The following is a 27,983-nucleotide window of genomic DNA, read 5'->3' as shown; positions in this document are numbered from 1 at the left end:
ATATCCTAACCGATTTGCCAAAACTATAGTTTTGTATAGACATTTGTGGAGTGGTTGAAAAAAAAAAAAGTTGACTCCAACCTAAGTGTACGTAACCTTCCAACCTTAACTGTAAATACATACACATTCGTATGCTATGCGTCGTCAATGTTATAGAATGTGTCAATTATAACGAAGTCGTGTAACATGCAGCATAGCTTGCAAATAATATTTTGTAAGAATCACTTTAATATTTGAAACAATTCATAGTAATACATGTGTATTTAGATCTGTTAAAGAATGCAAACAAGTTAATCAAAATGACATTTGCTGATGTAATCAATCAGTTTACAGTCGGTACACTCAACAATTTTATGTTTTTGATGAGGCAAATATATATATATATATATATATATATTTTTTGCAAATGCAAGTTGCTCAATATGCAAATATGTACTACAGCCCACAACTAAGTGGACAAACTGTATGGTCCGGGTCCATTTCTTCAAAGCAATCACATGACAATGGTGACTGACCACAGTGACCAGCGCTGATGTTTGGTCTTTTGCCAGGGACAAACATTGCATTTTATGTTTTTATTTTAATCAAATCAACTTCACAGCAGGGCCACAATCTGGTGAGAGAAATAAGAGTGGAGACAGACCCCACCACTTGTCTGTGGACACAATGCATAACATAGCCGACTAACCAAGCTGTCGTAGCAGAAGACCATTATTAAGCTGAACAATATCAATAACCTTTATAAACATTCCGTGTGGAAATCTCCCTGAAACATGCAATAATGTTGGATTAGTTTCATATTAAAAAGGCACATTACTGGCTCATTATTATTGCCAGGTTACTGATAACACACAAGAAATGTGGTTGAAATAATAAAGGCCAACTAGGTTTAAAGCCTGTGTGAGTATGTCTATGCAAGTTGTGTGTTTGTTGCATTAGGGAATAGAAGGGGTAATGTGGGCTTGGGGGGCAGCGTAACAGTCAGCAGCTGGTTGGTGACGATTCCAATGGCGAGGATGAGCAGCATGATGACCACAGCCAAGCCACGCCGAAGAACCAGATGCCTGACAGACAGAACTACACCCACCGTACTCAGCTCATTGGTCAAAAGGGTCTGGTACGAGCCTATGAGGAGACAGAGGGGAATGGAAAGATTGGGTTAGAAGACAAGGAAATGCAGCTTCATTGTTTCTTTAAGGGCTGGTGTCCATGGTTGACTTTGCACAAGTTAAAGTGTTCCTGTAAATACCCAGATTCTTCTCCAGACAGGGAGCGTTCTCTTTAGGGCTCTGCACTCCTGCCCTCACCAGTGCCTGACAACAAAAAATATATTCAGTATGCATCACTGACAAACAATCCACATGTATTATTGTCAGAAGTATAACATTGGTTCAGTAAAGACAGTAAAACAATTTCAAAACAGGATGAAAAGAAAGGTTAGAAGAGGGTCTGCTTACTTCGTAGGTGGTTTGTTTCCAGTTGAGTTTACATATGTAGACAATAAGGAAAATAGAGTGCAGGATGCTACATAGGAAGAACCCGATCCTAAATCCTGAGAGGAATGGGCAATATGAACATGTGAGAAAAGGTTACACTGTACATCACAATGATGGGTTATTGTAGTCTCCAAATGTCTAATGCCTTACCTAATATGCACATTTTGAAGGGAAACATGAGAGACACTGCAATGGGCAGGCCTATAATGTAGTAACCAACCAGGTAGGACACAGCACCAACCATCTGTTTTCCTGCTACCCTTACAACGCCACCCATCAACACCTGTAGAAACACCCAGAAGGCTTTACTTCGCTTCCCAAGGAGGAAAAGGCCCCGTTAGATGTGCATACACAGGTAACTGCCAAAATAATAAAAACATTGGGCAACCACGAGCTGCCAAAAGAGCTTCAAAGCGCCTTAGCATAGCTTCTACAAGGGTCTGGAACTCCATTGGAGGGATACGACGCCATTATTTCAGGAGAAATTCCATCATTTTAAGTTTTGTTGATGGTGGTGTAAAATGCTGTCACAGGCGCCGCTCCAGAATCTTCCATAAGTGTTCAATTGGGTTGAGATCTGGTGATTGAGACGGCCATGGCATATGGCTTACATCATTTTCATGCTCATCAAACCATTCAGTGATCACTTGTGCCCTGTGGATGGGGGGGGACATTTTGTCCACTCCCATCAGGATAGAAATTATTCACCATAGGTCGAAGGTGATCACTCAGAATGGCTGTGTAATTATTGGCATTCACCTTGAGGAGTTGAGTGGACCTACAAGGGTTTCCTTTATTTTGGCAATTACCTTTAGATTTGTCTAACCATAAAAATAAATTAAAAAATAGGGGGGGGTTGTGGGGTAACATGACGAGAGATGAAGGGGTTTCAAAGCTCAATGATCATGTGCACAAAATGATGAGTCCTCTGAATCACTGAGGTTATTAGACCATAGTTATTTTCTAGGCTGTAGTTGATTGCATCAATATACTGTACACCTCAAGCCTATCCACCACGACATGCAATGAGAGGTGATAATTGTGGACTTACATCCTAATTGGAGTAACGATTCAGTCACCAACCAAGCAAGTCAATGAGTATAAAGATGTACAATTGGCTTATAGCTGAAGCAGTGCTGCCCTCACCGCTATGGCATCGAATACATGGTGGAAGGCATACAACAGTAAAAGCGGAGCTGCCTTTTTAATAACATCCCTGAGAGAGAGAGGGGGGGGGGGTTAGTGAATAAGAATACCCAGATCCCAGTACACACATTTATCAATACACAGTAACATAGCCACAGCTGAAGACCTTGCAGGACTACGTCATCAGTCATTGGCCCAGCGGCAGCCCACAGCTCTACTCACTGGTCCTGGGTGAAGATGTATCCTAGCACGTCTTTAGTCAACCCAAGGATAATGGCAATGACGAGGGAAACTGTGACTGGGACAGAGCACAAGCAGCAAACAGGCTCATTTAGAAAAAAAAAAGTTTATGGCTGGGATGTTTAGTTGAACTTTTACACCAGCTGGTTAGAATATAGCATCAAGGTCGAGACAAACACCAAATCTGACAAACTGCCTAACAATTGCGATTCAGCTGACAATGAAGTTACAACAAGAAGAGGGTGTCTGAGTTAAAGAAGTTACTAATCAGGCAAAAGATTATCAAACTATCCTTGTTTTTTTTTACTGAAAATGTGTGAGGTGGCTAATTGCCGTTGGCCTTAGTTATCGTTAGTAGAAGTTTGTGTGTAGCCAGGGAGCAGGGGTGGGCTCTTACATGCACAGATGAAGGAGACCTTGCCAGACAGTTTGGCCTGCTCTGTGTTCCCAGCACCCAGAGCATTCCCCATCCGCACATTGGCAGCAACAGCAAACCCTAGAGGAAACTTGTGTGAGAAAGAGATTTTTTTTAAATGATTTAACTCATGCAACTCTCAACCAGTTGTAAATGCAAATAAGTTGACATGATAGCAAGAAAGTGGCAATAAATGAGGCCTTTTTTCTACTTCCCCAGTCAGATTAAAATTGTGGATAGCATTTTTAATGTCTCTGCTTGCTATTTGAAAGAAGTTGCCAACTAGAGCTAGCGCAATGACTGGAAATGTATGGGTTTCTGCTAGCATATACACAGACTTCCATGTATTGGCTCGCAAAACTACCTCGAACTCACATCATACTGGACACCGATATAAAAATGGTATCCACTAGTTCATCCAACTCTGGTGAGTAGAGAAAGGGCCTCATTGCCAAAATCCCGAAGTATCCGTTTAAAAAAGGTGCAGTCCGATCGTAAGCACTTACGAATTCGTAACATATCATACAAATTGATTTGCAGGATGTAACATATCATACGAAATGGATGATGTCTAACACCATTTTTCGGGGACCCGTTTTGGTTAATGAGCACTACTTTCAACACTACTGGCTGAAATTACAGAGCATCCCTTAAAGTTTACCATAAATGTGATGCTGGACACCTGGTAGAGGGCTGACATAGCTCCCAGCTCAGCTTCACCGATAAAACCTGGAGAAATCTGAATGTGAGGAATTGTCAACATAACTAGTATATTTTCAATATTCTAAAAGTTGAAAGTGAAATACAGGAAAACACTCACAGAAAACTTAAATGCATTTGAAGCACTAATATACTTTACCGGTTTATGCCGACAAGGGTTGACACCACTGTCATTTTTAAATAAACAGTCATCTTAAAAGGTAACTGTCCAGGGTCTCCAGACTTCTATGAAATATGACCAATAATTACAATGTGCGTGAAATAAATAAAAAAATTGGAAGGAAAACTAAGTATGGAGTGGGCGTATACCAGTCAATCGAAATATTAATGTGAGTAGACCCTGATTTACTAGCTCATTCTCCTCAGCAGTTTGACATTCTAGGTTTAAAAAATGCTTGCTATTTCCTCAATCTGTTTGAGACAAGTTTTTGAAGTGTTCCCTCTTCAATTCATGCTTTGTCCACAAATATGATTATAGGACAAGTCAACAACATTATTTGGGTTAACAGAAAATGAACTTAAAAAGTATGATTCACTGGACAGTTAATTTAATACTTTCTGAACATAACTAAATGTTGCTGTGACTGGTTCTGTGAAAATTCCTGTTTGTTTCTCTCCCTCCCTTTTCGGTGCGTGCAATATAAAAACATACAGTTCCCATCGGAAAGTATTCAGACCCCTTGACGTTTTCCACATTACAGCCTTATTATAAAATTGATTAAATAAAACAATTCTCAGCAATCTACACACTATACCGCATAATGACAAGGTGAAAACAAGTTTAGAAAATTTTGCAAATGTATTAAAAATAAAAATACATTTACATAAGTATTCAGACCCTTTGCTACGAGACTCAAATGAGCTCCTGTTTCCATTGATCATTCTTGAGATGTTTCTACAATTTGGTTGGAGTCCTGTGGTACATTCAATTGATTGGACATGATTTGGAAAGGCACACACACAGCTGTCTATATAAAAAGGTCCCACAATTGACAGTGTATGTCAGAGCAAAAACCAAGCCACGAGGTCGAAGGAATTGTCCGTAGAACTCCTAGACAGGATTGTGTCGAGGCAAAGATCTTGGGAAGGGTACCAAAAAATATTTTGCAGCTTTGAAGAACGCAAGAACACAGTGGCATCCATCATTCTTCAATGGAAGAAGTTTGGAACCACCAAGACTCTTCCGAGAGCTGAGCAATCAGGGGAGAAAGGCCTTGGTCAGGCAGGTGACCAAGAACCCGATGGCAATCTGACAGAGCTCTGGAGTTCCTCTGTGGAAATGGGTGAACCTTCCAGAAGGACAGCCATCTCTGCAGCCCTCCACCAATTAGGTCTTTATGGTGAGTGGACAGACAGAAGCCCCTTAGTAAGAGACATGACAGCCCGCTATGAGTTTGTCGAAAGGCACCTAAGGGACTCTCAATGCCAAGCGTTGCGTCTGGAGGAAACTTGGCACCATCCCTACGGTGAAGTATGGTGGTGGCAGCATCATGTTTTGGGGATGTTTTTCAGCGGCAGGGACTGAGAGACTAGTCAGGATCAAGGCAAAGATGAACAGAGCAAAGTACAGAGAGATCCTTGATGAAAACCTGCTCTAGAGCACTCAGGACCGCAGACTGGGGCGAAGGTTCAACTTCCAACAGGACAATGATCCTAAGCACACAGTCAAGACAACGCAGGAGTGGCTTCGGAACAAGTCTCTGAATGTCCTTGATTTGCCCAGCAGAGCCCGGACTTGAATCCGATCAAACATCTGTGGAGAGACCTGACAATAGCTGTGCAGCAACACTCCCCATCCAACCCGACAGAGCTTGAGAGGATCTGCAGAGAAGAATGTGAGAAACAGGTGTGCCAAGCTTGTAGCGTCATACCCAAGAAGACAAGGCTGTAATCGCTGTCAAAGGTGCTTCAACAAAGTACTGATTAAAGGGTCTGAATACTTAATTTATAAAATGAACTTGACTATTATATTTAACAAACATTTCTAAAAACTTGTTTTTGTTTAGTCATTATGGGGGATTTTGTGTAAATTGATGAGGGGAAAAAAAACAAGTTAAATCAATTTTAGAATAAGGCTGTAACCTAACAAAATCAGGAAAAAGTCAAGTGGTCTGAATACTTTCCAAAGGCACTGTGTGTGTGTGATATAACACGTGTTGAAGTGTTAAATAAATCTAAATATATTTTATATTTGAGATTCTTCAAATAGCCACCCTTTCCCTTGACAGCTTTGCACACTCTTGGCAGTCTCTCAACCAGCTTCACCTGGAATGCTTTTCCAACTGTCTTGAAGGAGCACCTACATATGCTGCGCACTCGTTGGCTGCTTTTCCTTCACACCCCAGTCAGACCCATCCCAAACCATCTCAATTGGGTTGAGGGCAGGGGATTGTGGAGGCCAGGTCATTTGATGCAGCACTCCATCACTGTCCTTCTTGGTCAAATAGCCCTTACACAGCTTGGAGGTGTGTTGGGTCATTGTCCTGTTGAAAATCAAATGCTAGTCCCACTAAGCGCAAACCAGATGGGATGGTGTATTGCTGCAGAATGCTGTGGTAGCCATGCTGGTTAAGTGTGCCTTGAAATCTAAATAAAGTCACAGACAGTGTCACCAGCAAAGCACCCCCACACCATAACACCTCCTTCATGGTGGGAAATACACATGCAGAGATTATCCGTTCACCCACACTGCGTCTCACAAAGACAGTGACTGGAACCAAAAACCACCAAATTTGGAATCCAGACCAAAGGACAAATTTCCACCAGAATGATGTCCATTGCGCTCTTCTTATTAGTGTGCTTTAGTAATGGTTTCTTTGCAGCAATTCAACCATGAAAGCCCGATTCACACAGTTGATGAGATGCGTCTGTTACTTGAACTCTGAAGCATTTATTTAAGCTGCAATTTCTGAGGCTGATAACTATGAACTTATCATTTGCATCAGAAGTAACCCTGGGTCTCCCTTTCCTGTGGCGGTCCTCATGAGAGCCAGTTTCATCATAACGCTTGATGGGTTTTGCAAATGCACTTGAAGAAACTTTCAACGGTCGAAATGTTCTCTATCGACCAACGTTCACGTCTTAAAGTAATGATGGACTGTTGTTTCTCTTTGCTTATTTGAGCTGTTCTTGCCATAATATGTACTTGCTATTTTACCAAATAGGGCTATCTTCTATATACCAACCCTACCTTGTCACAACACAACTGATTGGCTCAAATGCATTCAGAAGGAAAGAAATTCCACAAATGAACTTAAGGCATACCTGTTAATTGAAATTCATTCCAGGGGACCACCTCATGAAGCTGGTTGAGATACATTTTTTATTTATTTTTTATTTTACCTTTATTTAACCAGGCAACAAATTCTTATTTTCAATGACGGCCTAGGAACAGTGGGTTAACTGCCTGTTCAGGGGCAGAACGACAGATTTGTACCTTGTCAGCTCGGGGGTTTGAACTTGCAACCTTCTGGTCACGAGTCCAACGCTCTAACCACTAGGCTACCCTGCCGCCAAGAGTGTGCAAAGCTGTCATCAAGGCAAAGAGTAGCTACTTTGAAGAACATCGAATATCATTTATTTGTTTAACACTTTTTTGCTTACTACATGATTCCATGTTTTATTTCATAGTTGAGATGTCTTCATTACTATTCTACAATGTAGAAAATAGTACAAAAAACCCAACCTGGAATGAATAGGTGTGCTGTGTGTGTTTTTACATATATTTGTAAAACAAAACATGGTAGTTCTGAAGGTAGATGCCCTAATGTGACCCCTGACCTGCCATGAATACTCCAATCTCATAGGTCCACCACTCCAGACACATCATGAGCATGCTGGGAACAGCCAGGTAGAGGAAAGGCCCCCACTCTTGCAAGCAGTCATGTGACCAGCCTGGGGGTCAAAGGAACAGAGTACGGTGATATTTAGTTGACAGCAGGGTAACACTGGTTTACACATTACGATTTGGACTGCCTGCCATTAGATTGACACATCAATATTAAAATATCAGTCACTGTCAATTAAGTATCGTAATTGTACACATATGGTTTAACAGCTCCTGTAATCATGAAAATTCTAAGTGACCAAGAGAAAATACATTTTAATCATTTCTATTCACAAGTACCCACTGTGCAAGTTCTCCCACTTAAAAAGATGAGGCCTGTAATTTATCATAGGTACACTTCAACTATGACAGACAAAATGAGAAGAAAAAGAAAAATCCAGAAAATCACATTGTAGGATTGTTAATTAATTTATTTGCAAATTATGGTGAAAAACAAGTATTTGGTCACCTACAAACAAGCAAGATTTCTGGCTCTCACAGACCTGTAACTTTTTTAAAGAGGCTCCTCTGTCCTCCACTCGTTACCTGTATTAATGGCACCTGTTTGAAATTGTTATCAGTATAAAAGACACCTGTCCACAACCTCAAACAGTCACACTCCAAACTCCACTATGGCCAAGACCAAAGAGCTGTCAAAGGGCACCAGAAACAAAATTGTAGACCTGCACCAGGCTGGGAAGACTGAATCTGCAATAGGTAAGCAGCTTGGTTTGAAGAAATCAACTGTGGGAGCAATTATTAGGAAATGGAAGACATACAAGACCACTGATAATCTCCCTCGATCTGGGGCTCCACGCAAGATCTCACCCCGTGGGGTCAAAATGATCACAAGAACGGTGAGCAAAAATCCCAGAACCACATGGGGGGACCGAGTGAATGACCTGCAGAGAGCTGGGACCAAAGTAACAAAGCCTACCATCAGTAACACACTACGCCACCAGGGACTCAAATCCTGCAGTGCCAGACGTGTCCCCCTGCATAAGCCAGTACATGTCCAGGCCCGTCTGAAGTTTGCGAGAGAGCATTTGGATGATCCAGAAGAAGATTGGGAGAATGTCATATGGTCAGATGAAACCAAAATATAACTTTTTGGTAAAAACTCAACTCGTCGTGTTTGGAGGACAAAGAATGCTGAGTTGCGTCCAAAGAACACCATACCTACTGTGAAGCATGGGGGTGGAAACATCATGCTTTGGGGCTGTTTTTCTGCAAAGGGACCAGGACGACTGATCCGTGTAAAGGAAAGAATGAATGGGGCCATGTATCGTGAGATCTTGAGTGAAAACCTCCTTCCATCAGCAAGGGCATTGAAGATGAAACGTGGCTGGGTCTTTCAGCATGACAATGATCCCAAACACACCGCCCGGGCAACGAAGGAGTGGCTTCGTAAGAAGCATTTCAAGGTCCTGGAGTGGCCTAGCCAGTCTCCAGATCTCAACCCCATAGAAAATCTTTGGAGGGAGTTGAAAGTCTGTTGCCCAGGAGATCTGCATGGAGGAATGGGCCAAAATACCAGCAATAGTGTGTGAAAACCTTGTGAAGACTTACAGAAAACGTTTGACCTCTGTCATTGCCAACAAAGGGTATATAACAAAGTATTGAGAAAAACTTTTGTTATTGACCAAATACATATTTTCCACCATAATTTGCAAATAAATTCATTAAAAATCCTACAATGTGATTTTCTGTATTTTTTTCTCTCATTTTGTCTGTCATAGTTGAAGTGTACCTATGATGAAAGGCCTCTCAACTTTTTTGCCCCACTGTATATATCACTCGCTTCAGCAATTAGCAATGTCTGACAACAGTTGGCTAGATGGTTCCCCATCTATATGCCATGATCTACAACTAACCACATCAATATCAACCTTGTCCCCTGGCTATTGTGCAAAGCAATATATTGACTTTCATCACATCAATACAAACTGAATTCAGAGGTCAGGGACTCACCGTCCCAGGTGGCTTCGTGCAGCCCTCTCCATAGGATGTACACATAGATGACTATAGCCAAGGTGTACTGGGAGATGGTGTTAGCAGCTGCAGAACCCCTGTGATGGAGAGGATGAAAGTGGAGGGGTGACCGCCATCTCGTTTTTTTTTTTTTGATATGGCTGTATGACAACGTTGTTTTTTATAAATGTAACTCACGCCACACCCAAGTTGAGTTGATAGAGGAAGGTGTAGTTGGTGATCGCATTTAGAAGGTTCCCCACCACTCCAGTTATCACCTGGGGCCATATGATACCCTGTCGGAAAAATACAGTCTCAACGACAGGACATTGTTCTTACAATGTCACAGTGGGCGTTGGAACAGAGGGGTATTCTACAAAGCATAATCAATCAGTTAGCCAGCTAACTTTTTATAAAACAGTTCATTTTCTGGATCATTAAGAAAGCCAAACAGATACTTGGTTTTGGTTGTTGAGTCAGTAGGCACGTTTCCATTGACACAGGTTTATTCCACAAAATAAATGTAACAAAACAATTTTTGCGACATGTGTAATGGAATGTCAGATATAGAATAAACTTTCTTTTTTGCAACAACTGGAAACAGTGTTATTCAAATGAATGATGATTGCTGAATAGTTCTGAAGGAATGCGGAGGAACATGATGTCACCACATTTAATTCTAAATGCCTACCGCTTGCTAAATACATTTTTTTTCCCATAAAGATTGTCCTGACTTTCAAGAATGCCTGAATTGTTTTGCCTTTGCCTTGCCTTTGCTGGCAAGTTTCACCGTACAATTATTTCAGATCTACGGGAATTTCACCATAGCACAGACTGTGGCGATGCATCGGCACATAAGAATATGGCAAATATTTGTTAATTATTGCATTCTATCCATGCTGGCTTTTGCAGGCTAGCTGAGACATGAAACAGATAGGTTGGAACATGCAATTTGCCCAAATGGATAATGGAAACACTAAACTACTACATTCATTTGTTTATTGACAATGTATTTTTTTCTTTTTTTGTGTTTGTGTGCGACATCATTACGCCCAGCTGTTTTTAAATCAACACAAGCTAGTGCAAAACAAACAAACCCTAGCAGGCAATTGTCGCATCCATTTTCTATGCAAACTTTCTAAACGTCGACAAAAGAAATTAAATAAGTACTGGACAATGTTAACAGATATTGAGACCATGCCCATTTCAAGCTTATCTTACTAAAAACAAAAAAGTTAATTCAGAATATTCAGGCAAGTTAACTGGCCAACTCCTTAACAAATGGATCACTAGTCACTTTAAACAATGCCACCCTAAATAATGCTTACATATCTTACATTACTCATATCACATGTATTTCATACCATCTACTGCACCTTGCCTATGCCGCTCGGCCATCGCTCATCCATATACTTATATGTACATATTCTCATTCACCCCTTTAGATGTGTGTATTAGGTAGTTGTTGGGAATTGTTATTCGCTACACTCGCATTAACATCTGCTAACCATGTATGTGACCAATCAAATTTGATTTGGTTCTGCTTTGTAGTATACCCCTCAGATCTCATAAGCTCAGAGGGTAGACACACGGTGTTCCCTTTTAATTTCCCCCTCAAAAGGATGCAAAATAACCATAACGTTTAAAATAGACGTCATGTAATCCAAAACGAGTAAGGAATACTTCCGCTCGCGAGTGCATCAAGTACAACGCATTTTGGTGCCATTTATTTTAACTTCATATAAAAATAGCTGTGAATAATACACACAAGCATATATACTAGACAATGAGGATGGAATGGGAAAACGGTGGCCTAACCTCGCCCACTGATTGGTCTGTTGGGTCCCAGTCGCAACCACAATGACAAACAAGTTCTATTGAAACGCATACAGCACCTGGTTTTGAAGGTATCTTCCTTGCAGCTGATACATGAAACATGCCTGTGGAGACACTGCAGCCATGAGATTCACATGCAGATCTTAAATCAGTAGGATGAGCCAACACTTTGTAGAATTCTGTAAGAACTACGGGCTTTGTTAACTCACTGGCAGAGCAGGCATGAAGATCCTCACATAGAGTTGAGTAAGCCTGAGGGACACACACAAAATAAATACCAGCTAATGAACATGCAGGAGCAAACCGTCATCTCAGTGTTTCCCCTATATTCATTTAGCAGCGGTGTCGCCACTCCAAAAAAATATTTATAAAAATAATATATACACATATGAATAGAATGTTTGGGATTGCAAATCATGTTCAGTGTAAACTAAAACCAGATAAAGTACTGCATGTTGATAACATAAAATGGCACTACATACAGTATTTACAGTTGAAAGTTTCCTTCCACTTAGATTGGAGTCATTCACTATTTTCATCCACTCCACAAATGTCTTGTCAACAAAGTATAGTTTGTTTGTGCAAGTACTTTGTGCATGACACGTAATTTTCCCAACAATTGTTTACAGACAGATTATTTCACTGTATCACAATTCCAGTGGGTCAGAAGTTTACATACACTAAATTGACTAAGCTTGGAAAATGTCATAAAATTATGTCATGGCTTTAGAAGCTTCTGATTGACTCATGATGTCAATTAGCCTATTGGATGTGTACCTGTGGATGTATTTCAAGGCCTACCTTCAAACGCAGTGCCTCTTTGCTTGACATCATGGGAAATTCAAAAGAAATCGGCCCCAAGACCTCAAAAAATAATTGTAGACCTCCACAAGTCTGGTTTATCCTTGGGAGCAATTTCCGAACACCTGAAGGTACCACGTTCATCTGTACAAACAATAGTACGCAAGTATAAACACCATGGGACCACGCAGCAGTCATACCGCTCAGGAAGGAGATGCATTCTGTCTCCTAGAGATGAACGTACTGTGGTGTGAAAAGTGCAAATCAATCCCAGAACAACAGCAAAGGACCTTGTGAAGATGCTGGAGGAACAGGTACAAAAGTATCTATATCCATAGTAAAACGAGTCCTATATTGACATAACCTGAAAGGCCACTCAGCAAGGAAGAAGCCACTGCTCCAAAACCACCATAAAAAATAAAATAAAAAATAAAAAAAAGACTAAGGTTTGTCTACTGGTCTGATGAAACAGAAATAGAATTGTTTGGCCATAGTTATGTTTGGAGGAAAAGGAAAAATTTGTGGGCAGAACTGAAAAAGCGTCTGCGAGCAAAGAGGCCTACAAACCTGACTCCATTACACCAGCTCTGTCAGGAGGAATTGGCCAACATTCACCCAACTTATTGTGGGAAGCTTGTGAAAGGCTACCCAAAATATTTGACCCAAGTTAAACAATCTAAAAGGCAATGCCACCAAATACTAATTGAGTGTATGTAAACTTCTGACCCACTGGGAATGTGAAATCATTTTCTCTACTATTATTCTGATATTTCACGTTCTTAAAATAAAGTGGTGATCCTAACTGACCTAAGACAGGTTTTTTTTTTTACTAGGATTAAATGTTGGGAATTGTGAAAAACGGAGTTTAAATGTATTTGGCTTAGGTGTATGTAAACTTCCAACTTCAACTGTATAAGATCATATTTGACAAATAACAACAAAAATTAAAACTATAGACAGAACCAAAAATTGAAAAAAAATTGAAAACAAAATTAAAATATGGCAATATGGAATTGTAAGAAATTAGCTTTAAAACTGAAATTGTTTTATCTCAGCCCCTTGACAAAATGTGTAGGGTTGCAGGAAATCAGGAAACTATTGGCCGTGTGAGAGGATCAAAATGACAGCAGGTCGACTTCCGACTGACTGAGCTACAAAATCACCTTGCATCCTAAATAACGACTAATTACTGGTATATCAGTCAGTCACAATTGACCTATGATACATTGCTGTTAAAACTAGAGGTCGACCGATTATGATTTTTCAACACCGATACCAATTATTGGAGGCCCCCAAAAAAGCCGATACCGATTATTGGAGGACCAAAAAAGACTATACCGATTAAAATCGGCCGATTTTTATTTATTTATTTGTAATAATGACTTTTACAACAATACTGAATGAACACTTATTTTAATACATCAATAAAAATCAATTTAGCCTTAAATAAATGAAACATGTTCAATTTGGTTTAAATAATGCAAAAACAAAGTGTTGGAGAAGTAAAAGTGCAATATGTGCCATGTAAAAAAGCTAACGTTGTAGTTCCTTGCTCAGAACATGAGAACATATGAAAGTTGGTGGTTCCTTTTAACATGAGACTTCAATATGCCAAGGTAAGAGATTTTAGGTTGTAGTTAATATCGTATTTATAGGACTCTCTATATACCATTTGTATTACATTAACCTTTGACTATTGGATGTTCTTATAGGCACTATAGTATTGCCAGTGTAAGAGTATAGCTTCCGTCCCTCTCCTCGCCCCTACCTAGGCTCGAACCAGGAACACATCGACAACAGCCACACTCGAAGCAGCGTTACCCATCGCTCTACAAAAGCCGCGGCCCTTGCAGAGCAAAGAGAATAACTACTCCAAGTCTCAGAGCGAGTGACGTTTGAAACGCTATTAGCGCACACCGAGCTAACTAGCTTGACATTTCACATTGGTTACACCAGCCATTAGGCTGATAGGCTTGAAGTCATAAACAGCGCTGTTTTTGTGAAGAGCTGCTGGCAAAATGCACAAAAGTGCTGTTTGAATGAATGCTTATGAGCCTGCCTACCATCGCTCAGTCAGACTGCTCTAACACACAGAAATACGAGCCTTTGGTCATTAATATGGTCGAATCCGGAAACTATCATTTAGAAAACAGAACATTTATTATTTCAGTGAAATACGGAACCGTTCTGTATTTTATCTAACGGGTGGCATCCCTAAGTCTAAATATTCTTGTTACATTGTACAACCTTCAATGTAATGTCATAATTACGTAAAATTCTGGCAAATTAGTTCGCAATGAGCCAGGCTGCCCAAACTGTTGCATATTCCCTCACTCTGCTTGCAATGAACACAAGAGAAATGACACAATTTCACCTGTTTATTATTGCCTGCTAACCTGGATTTCTTTTAGCTAAATATGCAGGTTTAAAAATATATACTTCTGTGTATTGATTTTAATAAAGGCATTGGTGTTAAATGGTTAGGCACAGTCGTCCAACGATGCGCTTTTGTTAAATCATCCCCCAGCGTTGCATCGATTATATGCAACACAGGATAGGCTAGATAAATTAGTAATATCAACCATGTGTAGTTAGAACTAGTGATTATGATTGTTTTTTATAAGATAAATTTAATGCTAGCTAGCAACTTACCTTCTACCGCATTTGCGTAACAGGCAAGCTCCTCGTGGAGTGCAATGAGAGGCAGGGGGTTAGAGCGTTGGATCCCCCGAGCTGATAAGGTGAAAATCTGTCGTTCTGCCCCTGAACGAGGCAGTTAAGTGGGTTAACTGACTTGCCTAGTTAAATAAAAAAGGTATTTAAAAAATAAATAAAAAATAAAATAATTTGGCAAAATCGGCGCCCAGAAATACCGATTTCCGATTGTTATGAAAACTTGAAATTGGCCATTCCGATTAATCGGTCGACCTCGAGTTAAAACCCTCTCAAACACGGTCTTTGTCTCTGCAACCACAACATTAAACATGGAGAAACCGGACATATGCTCACCAAAGAACTTGACAGTAAACTAGTAAATGCAATTAAGTTAACCAAAAGTTCTTTATCATGAGTGTTATGCAGTTTGTTAGCTCTCCAAACAAACTTTCCACTTGGAGAATAGTATGAATGTATATTATATACATTGAGCGTCTTCTGCGAAATGAACAAAATACATCAGTAACTTTTTTGTGGGGCGGGTCCCTTGACTTCCATGAATACACGCCACTGCTCGGGCATTATCAATTCAATGTCAGTCAATGTCAGAATGAAAACCTCACACACCCCATGATCGGGCAGGCCCCTGTAGGAACAGCAGGAAAGATTTCATCCAACATGGTATCCTCACCAGGGCCCAACTAGTAAACTTGACCCACCCTAATAAATAAAGTTACAGGTGGAGTAGTATCACATTATTAACTTACCCTATCACAAAGATAAGGAGCGTTTTACCCCCTGCTTTTTATGGGAACCCAAAGGAGTCATACCTAACTGTGCTGACACAGCATATCTTGTGTTTCACGGAGACACCATCAACATACAGCTGGCTGGTTATACCCTGACCGGCAGGATAGAACAGCGGCGTCTGGTAAGACAAGGGGCGGCGGACTATGTATTTTTGTAAATAATAGCTGGTACACGATATCTAAGGAAGTATCGAGCTATTGCTCGCCTGAGGTAGAGTATCTCATGATAAGCTGGAGACCACACTACCTACCGAGAGGTAGTGTTCATGTGTATTTTTCATAGCTGTCTACATATCACCACAGTCAGAGGCTGGCACCAAGACAGCATTGAATGAGCTATATTCCACCATAAGCAAACAAGAAAACACTCACCCAGAGGCGGCGCTCCTAGTAGCCGGGGACTTTAATGCAGGGAAACTTAAATCTGTTTTGCCAAATTTCTATCAGCATGTCAAATGTGCAACCAGAGGGAAAACTCTGGACCACCTTGACTCCACACAGAGACACATACAAAGCTCTCCCTTGCCCTCCATTTGGCAAATCTGACCATAATTCTATCCACCGGATTCCTGCTTACAAACAAAAATTAAAGCAGGAAGCACCAGTGACCTATATATTCCAGATAAATAAAGAAGTGGTCAGATGAAGCAGCAGGGTAGCCTAGTGGTTAGAGCGTTGGACTAGTAACCGGAAGGTTGCGAGTTCAAACCCCCGAGCTGACAAGGTACAAATCTGTCGTTCTGCCCCTGACAGGCAGTTAACCACTGTTCCTAGGCCGTCATTGAAAATAAGAACTTGTTCTTAACTGACTTGCCTGGTTAAATAGAGGTAAAATAAAATAAAAAGATGCTAACCTACAGGACTGTTTAGCTAGCACAGACTGGAATATGTTCTGGGATTCCTCCAATGGCATTGAGGAGTACACCACATCAGTCATTGGCTTCATCAATAACGTTGTCCCCACAGTGACCGTAGGTACATACCCCAACCAGAAGCCATGGATGACAGGCAACATTCGCACTGAGCTAAAGGCTAGAGCTGCCGCTTTCAAGGAGCAGGACTCTAACCCGAAAGCTTATAAGAAATCCCGCTATGCCCTCTGATGAACCATCAAAAAGGCAAAGCATCAATACAGGACTAAGCTTGAATTGTACTACACCAGCTCTGACGCTCGTCGGATGTGGCAGGGCTTGCAAACCATTACAGACTACAAAGGGAAGCACAGCCGAGAGCTGCCCAGTGACACCAGGCGAGCTAAACTATTTATATGCTCGCTTCGAAGCAAATAACACTGAAACATGCATGAGAGCACCAGCTGTTCTGGAAGACCGATCACGCTCTCCGCAGCCAATGTGAGTAAGACCCTTAAACGGGTCAACATTCACAAGGCCATGGGGCCAGACGGATTACCAGGACATGTACTGCGAGCATGCGCTGACCAATTGGCAAGTGTCTTCACTGACATCTTCAACCTCGTCCTGTCCAAGTCTAATACCAACATGTTTTAAGCAGACCACCATAGTGCCTGTGCCCAAGAACACTAAGGTAACCTGCCTAAACGACTACCGACCTGTAGGACTCAGGTCTGTAGCCATGAAGTGCTTCGAAAGGCTGGTCATGGCTCACATCAACACCATTATCCCAGAAACCCTAGACCCACTCCAATTTGCATACCGCCCCAACAGATCATGCAATCTCTATTGCACTCCACACTGCCCTTTCCCACCTGGACAAAAGGAACACCTATGTGAGAATGCTATTAATTGACTCCAGCTCTGCATTCAATATCATAGTGTCTCAAAGCTCATCAATAAGCTAAGGACCCTGGGACTAAACACCTCCTTCTGCAACTGGATCCTGGACTTCCTGACGAGCCGCCCCCAGGTATTAAGGGTAGGTAACAACACATCCGCTACGCTGATCCTCAACAAAGGGACCCCAAAGGGGTGCGTGCTCAGTCCCCTCCTGTACTCTCTGTTCACTCATGACTGCACAGCCAGACAGGCCTCCAACACCATCATTAAGTTGGCCGATGACAACAGCAGTAGGCCCGATCACCGACGAGCCAGCCTATAGGGAGGTGGTCAGAGACTTGGCCGTGTGGTGCCAGGACAACACCCTCTCCCTCAACGTGATCAAGAAAAAGGAGAGGATTGTGGACTACAGGAAAAAAAGAGGATTAGGCACGCCCCCATTCTCATCGACGAGGCTGCAGTGGAGCAGGTTGAGAGCTTCAAGTTCCTTGGTGTCCACATCACCAACAAACTATCATGGTCCAAACACACCAAGACAGTCATGAAGAGGGCATGACAAAACCTATTCCCCCCCAGGAGACTGAAAAGATTTGGCATGGTCCTCAGATCCTCAAAAGGTTCTACAGCTGCACCATCGAGAGCATCCTGACTAGTTGCACCACTGCATGGTATGGCAACTGCTCGGCCTCCGACAACAACGCACAACAGAGGGTAGTGCGTACGGCCCAGTAAATCACCAGACGGTATCAGAGGAAGGCCCTAAAAATGGTCAAAGACTCCAGCCACCCCAGTCACACTTCTCTCTGCTACCGCACGACAAGCAGTAGTGGAACGCCAAGTCTCGGTCCAAGAGGCTTCAAAACAGCTTCTATCCCCAAGCCATAAGACTCCTGAACAGCAATCAAAATGGCTACCCAGACTATATGCATGCACCCCCCCCCACCACCACTGCTACTCTGTTGTCATCTATACATAGTCACTTTAATACCTCTACCTACATGTACATATTACCTCAACTAACCGGTGCCACCGCACATTGACTCTGTACCAGTACCCCCCTGTATATTCTCACTATTGTTATTTTACTGGTGCTCTTTAATTACTTGTTATTTTTATCACTTATTCTTATCCGTATTTAAAAAAAAAAAAATGCATTAATGGTTAGGGGCTCGTAAGTAAGCATTTCACATTGTCTTCAGTACATGTAACTAATAAAATTTGATTTGACAGTGCAGATAGAATATTTTTTTGCGACAACCAGTCACTCAATCATTTGCTTATTTTTTGCTATGGTTATCAAATCAAATTTTATTTGTCACATACACATGGTTAGCAGATGTTAATGCGCGTGTAGCGAAATGCCTGTGCTTCTAGTTCCGACAATGCAGTAATAACCAACAAGTAATCTAACTAACAATTCCAAAACTACTGTCTTATACACAGTGTAAAGGGATAAAGAATATGTACATAAAGATATATGAATGAGTGATGGTACAGAGCAGCATAGGCAAGATACAGTAGATGGTATCGAGTACAGTATATGTATAATGTAGGGTATGTAAACATATTAGGTAGCATTGGTTAAAGGGCTAGTGATATATTTTACATCATTTCCCATCAATTCCCATTATTAAAGTGGCTGGAGTTGAGTCAGTGTGTTGGCAGCAGCCACTCAATGTTAGTGGTTGCTGTTTAACAGTCTGATGGCCTTGAGATAGAAGCTGTTTTTCAGTCTCTCGGTCCCAGTTTTGATGCACCTGTACTGACCTCGCCTTCTGGATGATAGCGGGGTGAACAGGCAGTGGCTCAGGTGGTTGTTGTCCTTGATGATCTTTATGGCCTTCCTGCAACATCGGGTGGTGTAGGTGTCCTGGAGGGCAGGTAGTTTGCCCCCGGTGATGCGTTGTGTAGAACTCACTACCCTCTGGAGAGCCTTGCGGTTGTGGGCGGAGCAGTTGCCGTACCAGGCGGTGATACAGCCCGCCAGGATGCTCTCGATTGTGCATCTGTAGAAGTTTGTGAGTGCTTTTGATGACAAGCCGAATTTCTTCAGCCTCCTGAGGTTGAAGAGGCGCTGCTGCGCCTTCTTCACGATGCTGTCTGTGTGAGTGGACCAATTCCATTTGTCTGTGATGTGTATGCCAAGGAACTTAAAACTTACTACCCTCTCCACTACTGTTCCATCGATGTGGATAGGGGGGTGTTCCCTCTGCTGTTTCCTGAAGTTATATATGGTTATATAGGGAGATGCATCTAAAACTGAGGGTGCTCAAGTTTGAGCTTAGGGGACTGAGCCCTCTTTAGCCCTCTCGTGGAGTTGGTACGCGTTGTCTAGACCTGGTCGTCAATCACTCAATTATAAAGAACAAGGCATTAATGGAGGTCAGGTCTGACGGCCTCAGAATGCCCTATATTTAAATGTGATCTCAGGTTCTCCTAATCAACACTTTTTTTAAAAATGACCATTCTAAATTCAGCCAAAACCTTGTCCTTATAATAATTGTTTTAATTATAATATGCAGTTTCGTTCCTACTAGAAACTTGACCAAGATATGAGATGTGACTGACAGTGAGCATGACCTGGAGACCTCTGGGCTCAGCCAGTACCAAATTATTCTAATTAAAACTGTTTCTCCCATTTTGCACCTACTTGGAACATAGCCCTGGTATGGGATGTGACATAGCATGTGATAGTGGGGCTGACCTGGAGACCTCCGGGCTCTGATGGAAGGCCAGTAGGATGGGCTCGGTGTTGATGAGGAGAGCCCAGCAGGGGAAGCAGGACAGGAGCAGGATCAGAATCCCTCTCTGCACGATCACACCCACATACTTCAGATTGTTGCTTCCGAAAATCTACAGTCACACAGCAGATGGATTGACAGGATGAAGGAGCTGCTGATCTCAAGGATCATCCCTAATGATATGTTATCATTTTAGGTACAAAGTTAACATATTTGGGGTTAATTCCATTTTAATTACAGTCAATTCAGGAAGCTCCTTTGAAATTCCAATATTCTCTCTCCTCCCCCCCAAATTCATCAGTCAGTCGCCTTACCTGAGAAATCAGTGTGTCGAAGGCTGATGCCAGCCCGGTGCCGATGGATATGCCTGTAATATTGACCACCTGTTGAAATAGGGGCGAGATTCTGTCATGAGTTAAGATTACATGCACGCTGGTCAGAAGGCACAGAATTGTTTTATTCATGAGCTCCTAGCTGTTCACCACACAAGGGACTTTGAGTGATTGCAGGTAAATGGTGATGTTTCTTGTGACTTGTATGAATTGCTTTTTCAGGAAGACAGTGATCTCAAAGCAAGCCATGGCTACACACCGTTCAGTTCAAAGTAGTCAAAGAGCTGCGCTTACCGAAGTGGCCAGAGTCACAGCTGCCAGCTCCGTTTTGCCTAAGTGTCCACAGAACACCGTGCTAACAAAACTGATTAGCATGAGCATCAGCATGGAGATGAACTGAGGAAAGAGTTATCAATTTATTTATACGCTCCCTGGTTTTTAAATCAACAAGTCCCAATCACGTTCAACAACAACAGATACATAATCCGTGTTGTCATTATCAAAAGGAAACGTTGTAAAAGTACTATGGTACTCAATATCAAATAATATCAATAAAAAACTGTAGCCTAGAAAAAGTATACGAAGTGCATTTTAACACGTTTTTCTAGAAGTATCAAGCTTACCATTGGTAAAGCCAGTTTTAGAATTTCAACCATCTCTTCTATTTCGATTGACATCCATCTCCTTGCTCGACTGAAAGAGCCGCCTTCTGCAGGCAATTTAGATATGATGGAGCCATAAATGAGTGGATTACCGTTCGAGGCAGGGTCCACTGGGATACATGTTGTAATTTCTTCCATTTTACTACCGCACTGACCACAGCCTATGAAGTGAAAACGTTTAGATCATTTTGCTGAGTTCAAATTATTGTTGCCGTTGGTACCAACAAAAACTGGGGTGCAATCATTTGTCCAAACATTTGCGTTTTGCAACGGAAACAAGTTCCTATTTAAATGTATCTAGGTCCCTCCCATTTTCCTTCCTAGAATACACCCCTATTTCCCCCAGTTTCATCTGTTCGCTTATGCGTGTGTGTGACATTTTACTGGAGCTACAAACGGTCGGAACATGGTTTGTTCAAAAACAAGACATCATTGTATCTTTGTAGGCCTATGACGAAGGCCGTCCTGCCGAAACGCGCCGGAGTTTTGAAATCTTTGTTCCATTGAACATGCCATTAAAATAAAGGCATTTTAATTATATGATTGTTCCTGCTTGTTTTTTTAATGCTCGAACTCGAAAGAGTAGCAGCGTCGACCAGAAAGGGACATTGGTCTGTTCACACATCCGTAAACCGACCAAACGCGCCAGAATCCTTAGTTGCTGGCTGAAGCTTGATGAGGGGACTCTCAGGAGAGGTCGATCTCTGAGTTCCAATGTCCACATTAACATATAGTCTACCTGTTGGGCCAAGACTGTCAAGACTGAGTGAGCGATCTGCTGAGTGTGTTATGTCAAGACAATTTGCTACAAAAACACTTGTATGCTAAATGAATGAGGATATACTTATGTAGGGCGTTATAACGATGTGTTGAAACACTTACAATAAAGCCCTACAGGACTCCTGCAAGTCACCGCAATTCCTTCACAATGGCAAACAAATTCTGCAGGAATCCTGTATTACTTTTTCTAGTGAGGTGTTATATTATCTGTTGAATGTTACATTATCACTCAAAGTAAAGATTGAGTGACAGACAGTTCGAAAACAATGGTTTGCTGTCATGATCCTCCTCATCAATCTGGTAAGGAGCATTGACCTTGGCCATTATGAAGCTTTTATCTCTGCTTTATGTGTTTTTTATTATTACCTAAATGCTTAACAATTCAGAATGAGTGACGATAGCTGATGGCGATTATGTCATAGAACAAAACGTATAAGATCTCCTAAGCCTGTGTTTTACCATAGACCTTATTTCATGAGTTTATCGAAAAACCCTACAAAAACTCCATACATTTTCCCAACGAACCATGGCAGAGTTAGTGCCTACAAAAAGACGCCATTGCTCTCGATTGTGGAGAAGAAACTTGTGGGCGTGGCGTAGCGTTTGGCCGGAGCAAGGAGTCTGGGTAGCCAGGCAAGGCAGATACCTTAGTGGATTCGGCTATTTCAGACACACCCATTGCTGACAAGTGGATAAAATTGATCACACTGCCATGCAATCTCCATAGACAAACAGTGGTAGTATAATGACATTACAGAAGAGCTCAGTGACTTTCAACGTGGCATCGTCATAGGATGCCACCTTTCCAACAAGTCAGTTCGTCCAATTTCTGCCCTGCTAGAGCAGTGCTGTTATTGTGAAGTGGAAACGTCTAGGAGCAACAACGGCTCAGCTGCGAAGTGGTAGGCCGCACAAGCTCACAGAATGGGACTGAAGCGCGTAGTGTCCACGGTTACAACACTCACTACCGAGTTCCAAACTGTCTCTGGAAGCAACGTCAGCAGAAGAACTGTTCTTCAGGAGCTTCATGAAATGGGTTTCCATGGCCGAGCAGCCACAAGCAAGCCTAATTGGCTGGAGTGGTATAAAGTTCGCTGCAATTGGACTCTGAAACAGAGTAAACGCGTTCTCTGTAGTGATGGATCACCATTTGGCAGTCCAAAGGACGAATCTGGGTTTGGCGGATGCCAGGAGAATGCTACCTGCCTGAATGCATAGTGACAACTATAAAGTTGGGTGGAGGAGAAATAATGTGGCTGTTTTTCATGGTTCTGGCTAGGCCCCTTAGTTCCAGAAGGGAAATCTTAACGTTACAGCATACAATTACATTCTAGACGATTCTGTGCTTCCAACTTTGTGGCAACAGTTTGGGGAAGAACCTTTCCTGTTCCAGCATGACAATGCCCTCGTACACAAACAAAGGTCCATACAGAAATGTTTTTTGAGATCAGTGTGGAAGAACTTGACTGGCCTGCACAGAGCCCTGACTTCAACCCCATCGAACACCTTTGGGATGAATTGGAACACCGACTGCGAACCAGGCCTACTTGGCCAACATCAGTAACTGGCTTCACTAATTCTCTTGTGGCTGAATGGAAACAAGTCCCCTCAGAAATCTCCGACATCTGGTGGAAAGCCTTCCCAGAAGAGTGGAGGCTGTTATGGCACGAAAGGGGGGGACAAACTCCATATTAATGCCCATGATTTTGGAATGAGGTGTTAGACAAGCAGGTGTCCACATACTTTTGGCCATGTTGTGTTCATGGCTGGTGAAAGACAGCTAAGCCTCATCCGCTGCACCACAGGGACATCTGCTGGACACACAGCTCCTGTACTCCAGTGGGAAACACTTATATGCACTGGCCTCACCTCTACCAGACAGACAGCTGGTGAACAATACTAGGGTAGATATGTCAGTTTGTCAACAATGGAATATTTTTAACATAAAACCACAGGAGGTTAGTGGCACCCTAATTGGGGAGGACAGGCTCTTGGTAATGGCTGGAGCAGAATTAATGAAATGGTATCAAATACATCAAACACATGGTTTCCATGTATTTTATGCCATTTCATTCACGCCGTTCCAGCCATTTTAATATGTGCCATCCTCCCCTCAGCAACCTCCACTGCATAAAACAACCTTCTTTGTTCCATTACATACTGTTGTTTTCACCTATCCCGCCTTCAGAGGAGGGAGACCAGTGTAATGATCTGCATGAGGTATTGGGGTCAGTATTTATCAGGAAGTGGAACAGGTACTGTTTCAGTACTGTAAAACATATTACACCAATACAAGTCTGAGAAAATCTTCCACTGGAATGTTGGTGTAACATCTTTCTTTCATTTTCATTTTCTCTCTCAGGCTTTTGAGTTCAGGAAGTTCTAGCCACCCCTGATGCAGAATGACAGACACCTCTTTCTGTGTTCCAATCCTGATCTTGAGCGGAAAACACCAGACAGTCCTATCCACTGAACTAAACAGCCACCAGACTATGATCAGCTGAAATCAGAAGGTAACAGAAAAGGTTATATGCCTACATGATAGGTACATCTCACAGACAGCATTAGGCAACACTCAGTCTTATTAAACAACTAAACAAGATTTACAAACTAGCCAAAAGCATGCCATTAACAACAATTGTATCTTCCACATCCACATTTACCCAAATGGCTAGTTTATTTAAAGACCCTCTTCCGTAATCTTTGTCGTTTGTCCAAGACTTCATCATGATTTAATCTCTGGCCAACACCGGCGGCACCTGCACCTGCATGCCGCCCGAGGGCTTCAGCCTCGTGTCTTCCTCATGTCCTAACTAACCAAATGGATTCATTACTGGAACCCACTGGGCACACCACATCATTTAAACGTGGAATTTGGGTAATTTTTGGTTGAGACGTTGATCAATGAGATTTCAACCTTTATTCGCCCACTTCAAAAAATAACGTTTCCCAATGCATTATCACTATGCTTTGAACCATCTGAAAAGCACAACCAAATTCCAATCTTTGTTACGTTTTCAACCATTTCAAAGCAAAACAAATTTCAAATGGGAATACAATGTCAGACATTTGTATTTATACAATAACTTCATGTGTTATCTCTGTGCTTCATCTAATAGCAGAACCAAATGACCTGGATTGCAGTTGAGATTACATTAAAAGTAGATGGTGCAAGTGATTAATGCAGTTGGAGATTCTGTACAGATTAGTATAGCAATTGTGAAGACCTCCACTGACCTTTCATGCCATCTTGAACATGCACACATTCTATGATTACATAACAAGACAAAAATAGTTACAGTAACTTCAAAATGTGGCCATGGATGTGTTACTCATTTTATAATAAATGCTGTTACAGTAGTTTGTAAGATAGCCTTAACTTTAGACAAATTACTGTATTACAAAAGTAATATTGAATTGTTTGGTTGACAAAGCAACCAAATATCAATATTTTAAAGAGATGTATCTAATGCTTGGATAGTTTCATCTGAGACACTTGCTTAATCCCATTCTTTAACTTTTATTTTTGGTTTAGTTGGAGACATGAATCCAACATATAATTTGTTAACTTGTCGACAAGTAAATAGGCTATTTACTGTATTGCAGAAGTGATATTGAATTGGGTTTTGTTGTCAACAGAACCAAATGTCAACATTCGAAGGAGATGTATTTTTTGTGCCACTGATTTAGTCTGGCATTAATTCCAGTTTGTCACGAAAAACAAATATATTGGATTCAGGTCTCCATCTCAACCTAAAATAAAAGTTAAAGAATTGGACTAAATCAAATTACAAACGGGAATTAAAGTCAGACTAAATTAGTGGCACAGATGGAACTATCCAAGCAGAATATACATTTCCTTAAAATGTTGATATTTAGTTGCGTTGACAACCAAACACAATTCAATAACCAGTTTGTCTACAAATTAATAATTGATATGTTCGATTCACATCTCCATCTTAACCAAAAATCTATATTAAAGAATAGGACTAAATGAAATGTATTTTTTTATGCACTTTAAATAAAGTTTGATTTGATTTAGACCTATTCTTTAACTTAGATTTTAGGTTGAGATGGAGACGTGAATCCAACATATTAATTATTAATTTGAAGATTACATTTGATGTCAACCAAATCTTTAAACCCTAGGCCTATATGTATTGTCGATTTTTAGTTGTACGCCTGTTTGAATTGAAACAACAGCTGTTGATGACTTCGCAAAAACTATATAGGCCTGACAAAAATATAAATGCAACATGCAACAATTTCTAAGATTTTACAGTTACAGTTCATATAGGGAAATCAGTCAATTTAAATAAATTCATTAGGCCCTAATCTATGGATTTCACATGACAGTGAATATAGATATGCACCTGTAGGTCCCAGATACCTTAAAAAGGTAGGGGTGTGGATCAGAAAACCAGTCAATATCTGGTGTGATCACCATTTGCCTCATGCAGTGCGACACATCTCCTTCGAGTATAGTTGATCAGGTTGTTAATTGCAGCCTGTGGAATGTTTTCCCACTCCTCTTCAATGGCTGTGCGAAGTTGCTGGATATTGGCAGGAACTGGAATACGCTGTTGTACACGGTGATCCAGAGCATCCCAAACTTGCTTAAATTTGTGACATGTCTGATGAGTATGCAGGCCATGTAAGAACTGGGACATTTTCAGCTTCCAGGAATTGTGTACAGATCCTTACAACATGGGTCCAGGCATTATCATGCTGAAACTTGAGGTGATTGCGGCAGATGAATGGCACAACAATGCGCCTCAGGATCTCGTCACGGTGTCTCTGTGCATTCAAATTGCCATCGATAAAACTGTACAAAATTTGTTTTGAAAAAGACATAACTAAGTCCATGGATATATTGTGTTAAATGTGCATTTCACACTTAAGACCTGGATACACCAGTCCAGGGCAGGAGCAATGTAGTGCCAGCAGTGAGATGGAGGAAAGGCAAAACAATTCATTCAAATACTTTTTCAAGGGGCTAAACACACGGATATAATGTAGTTTTAATATACATTCAGAAATTAAAAGATCTGAGTTTGAGAAATCCAAACTATTCTTTTGAGGCATGTAGTATTTTTTAACTAGGCTAGTCAGTTAAGAACAAATTCTTATTTTCAATGGCAGCCTAATAACAGTGGGTTAACTAACCTTGTTCAGGGGCAGAACAACAGATTTTTACCTTGTCAGCTCTGGGATTCAATCTTGCAACCTTTCAGTTACTAGTCCAACATTCTAACCACTAGGCTACCTGTTGCTCCACAGCATGGGGTTATAGTTGTGTTCGTTGTTCATAGCTTATGCCTGCCCATACCATAACCCCACCATGGGGCACTCTGTTCACAATGTCAGCAAACTGCTCGTCCACATGATGCCATACATGCTGTCTGCCATCTGCCCGGTCCAATTAAAACTGGGACTCATCCGTAAAGAGCACACTTCTCCAGCTTCCCTGAGACGGTTTCTGACAGTTTGTGCAGAAATTCTTTGGTTGTGCAAACCCACAGTTTCATCAGCTGTCTGGGTGGCTGGTCTCAGGCAATCCTGCAGGTGAAGAAGCCGGATGTGGAGGTCCTGGGCTGGTGTGATTACACATGGCCTGCTGTTGTGAGGCCAATTGGACATACTGACAAATTCTCTAAAACGACATATGGTAGAGAAATTAACATTCAATGAAAACAAATGTGTGTGTAACCAGGCATTTAAACACATTTGTGCACCAAATTTGAGAGAAATAAACTCTTGTGCATATAGACAATTTCTGGGATAGTTTATTTCAGCTCA

General features: G+C 41.5%; 1 protein-coding gene across 1 annotated transcript; it reads right to left on the bottom strand.

Annotated features, from left to right (window-relative positions):
- Nucleotides 1–220: 220 nt before the first annotated feature.
- LOC135525326 (multidrug and toxin extrusion protein 1-like) lies at nt 221–21,645 on the bottom strand. Its single transcript, XM_064953031.1, has 17 exons — nt 21,366–21,645; nt 21,037–21,138; nt 20,725–20,793; nt 20,374–20,522; nt 11,860–11,902; nt 11,710–11,754; nt 10,013–10,110; nt 9,815–9,912; nt 7,798–7,911; nt 3,959–4,026; nt 3,280–3,388; nt 2,865–2,940; nt 2,643–2,712; nt 1,647–1,779; nt 1,458–1,552; nt 1,250–1,313; nt 221–1,125 (listed from the first exon to the last, which is right to left on the bottom strand). Exons 1-17 carry the CDS (start codon nt 21,540–21,542, stop codon nt 911–913), a joined length of 1,725 nt encoding a protein of 574 aa, XP_064809103.1. The 5' UTR covers nt 21,543–21,645; the 3' UTR covers nt 221–910.
- Nucleotides 21,646–27,983: the final 6,338 nt, after the last annotated feature.

This window comes from Oncorhynchus masou, chromosome 31, assembly GCF_036934945.1.
Source record: "Oncorhynchus masou masou isolate Uvic2021 chromosome 31, UVic_Omas_1.1, whole genome shotgun sequence".
NCBI classification, from domain to species: domain Eukaryota; kingdom Metazoa; phylum Chordata; class Actinopteri; order Salmoniformes; family Salmonidae; genus Oncorhynchus; species Oncorhynchus masou.
The sequence above is the reverse complement of the archived record's forward strand: the minus strand, read 5'-3'. Positions and strand labels throughout refer to the sequence as shown.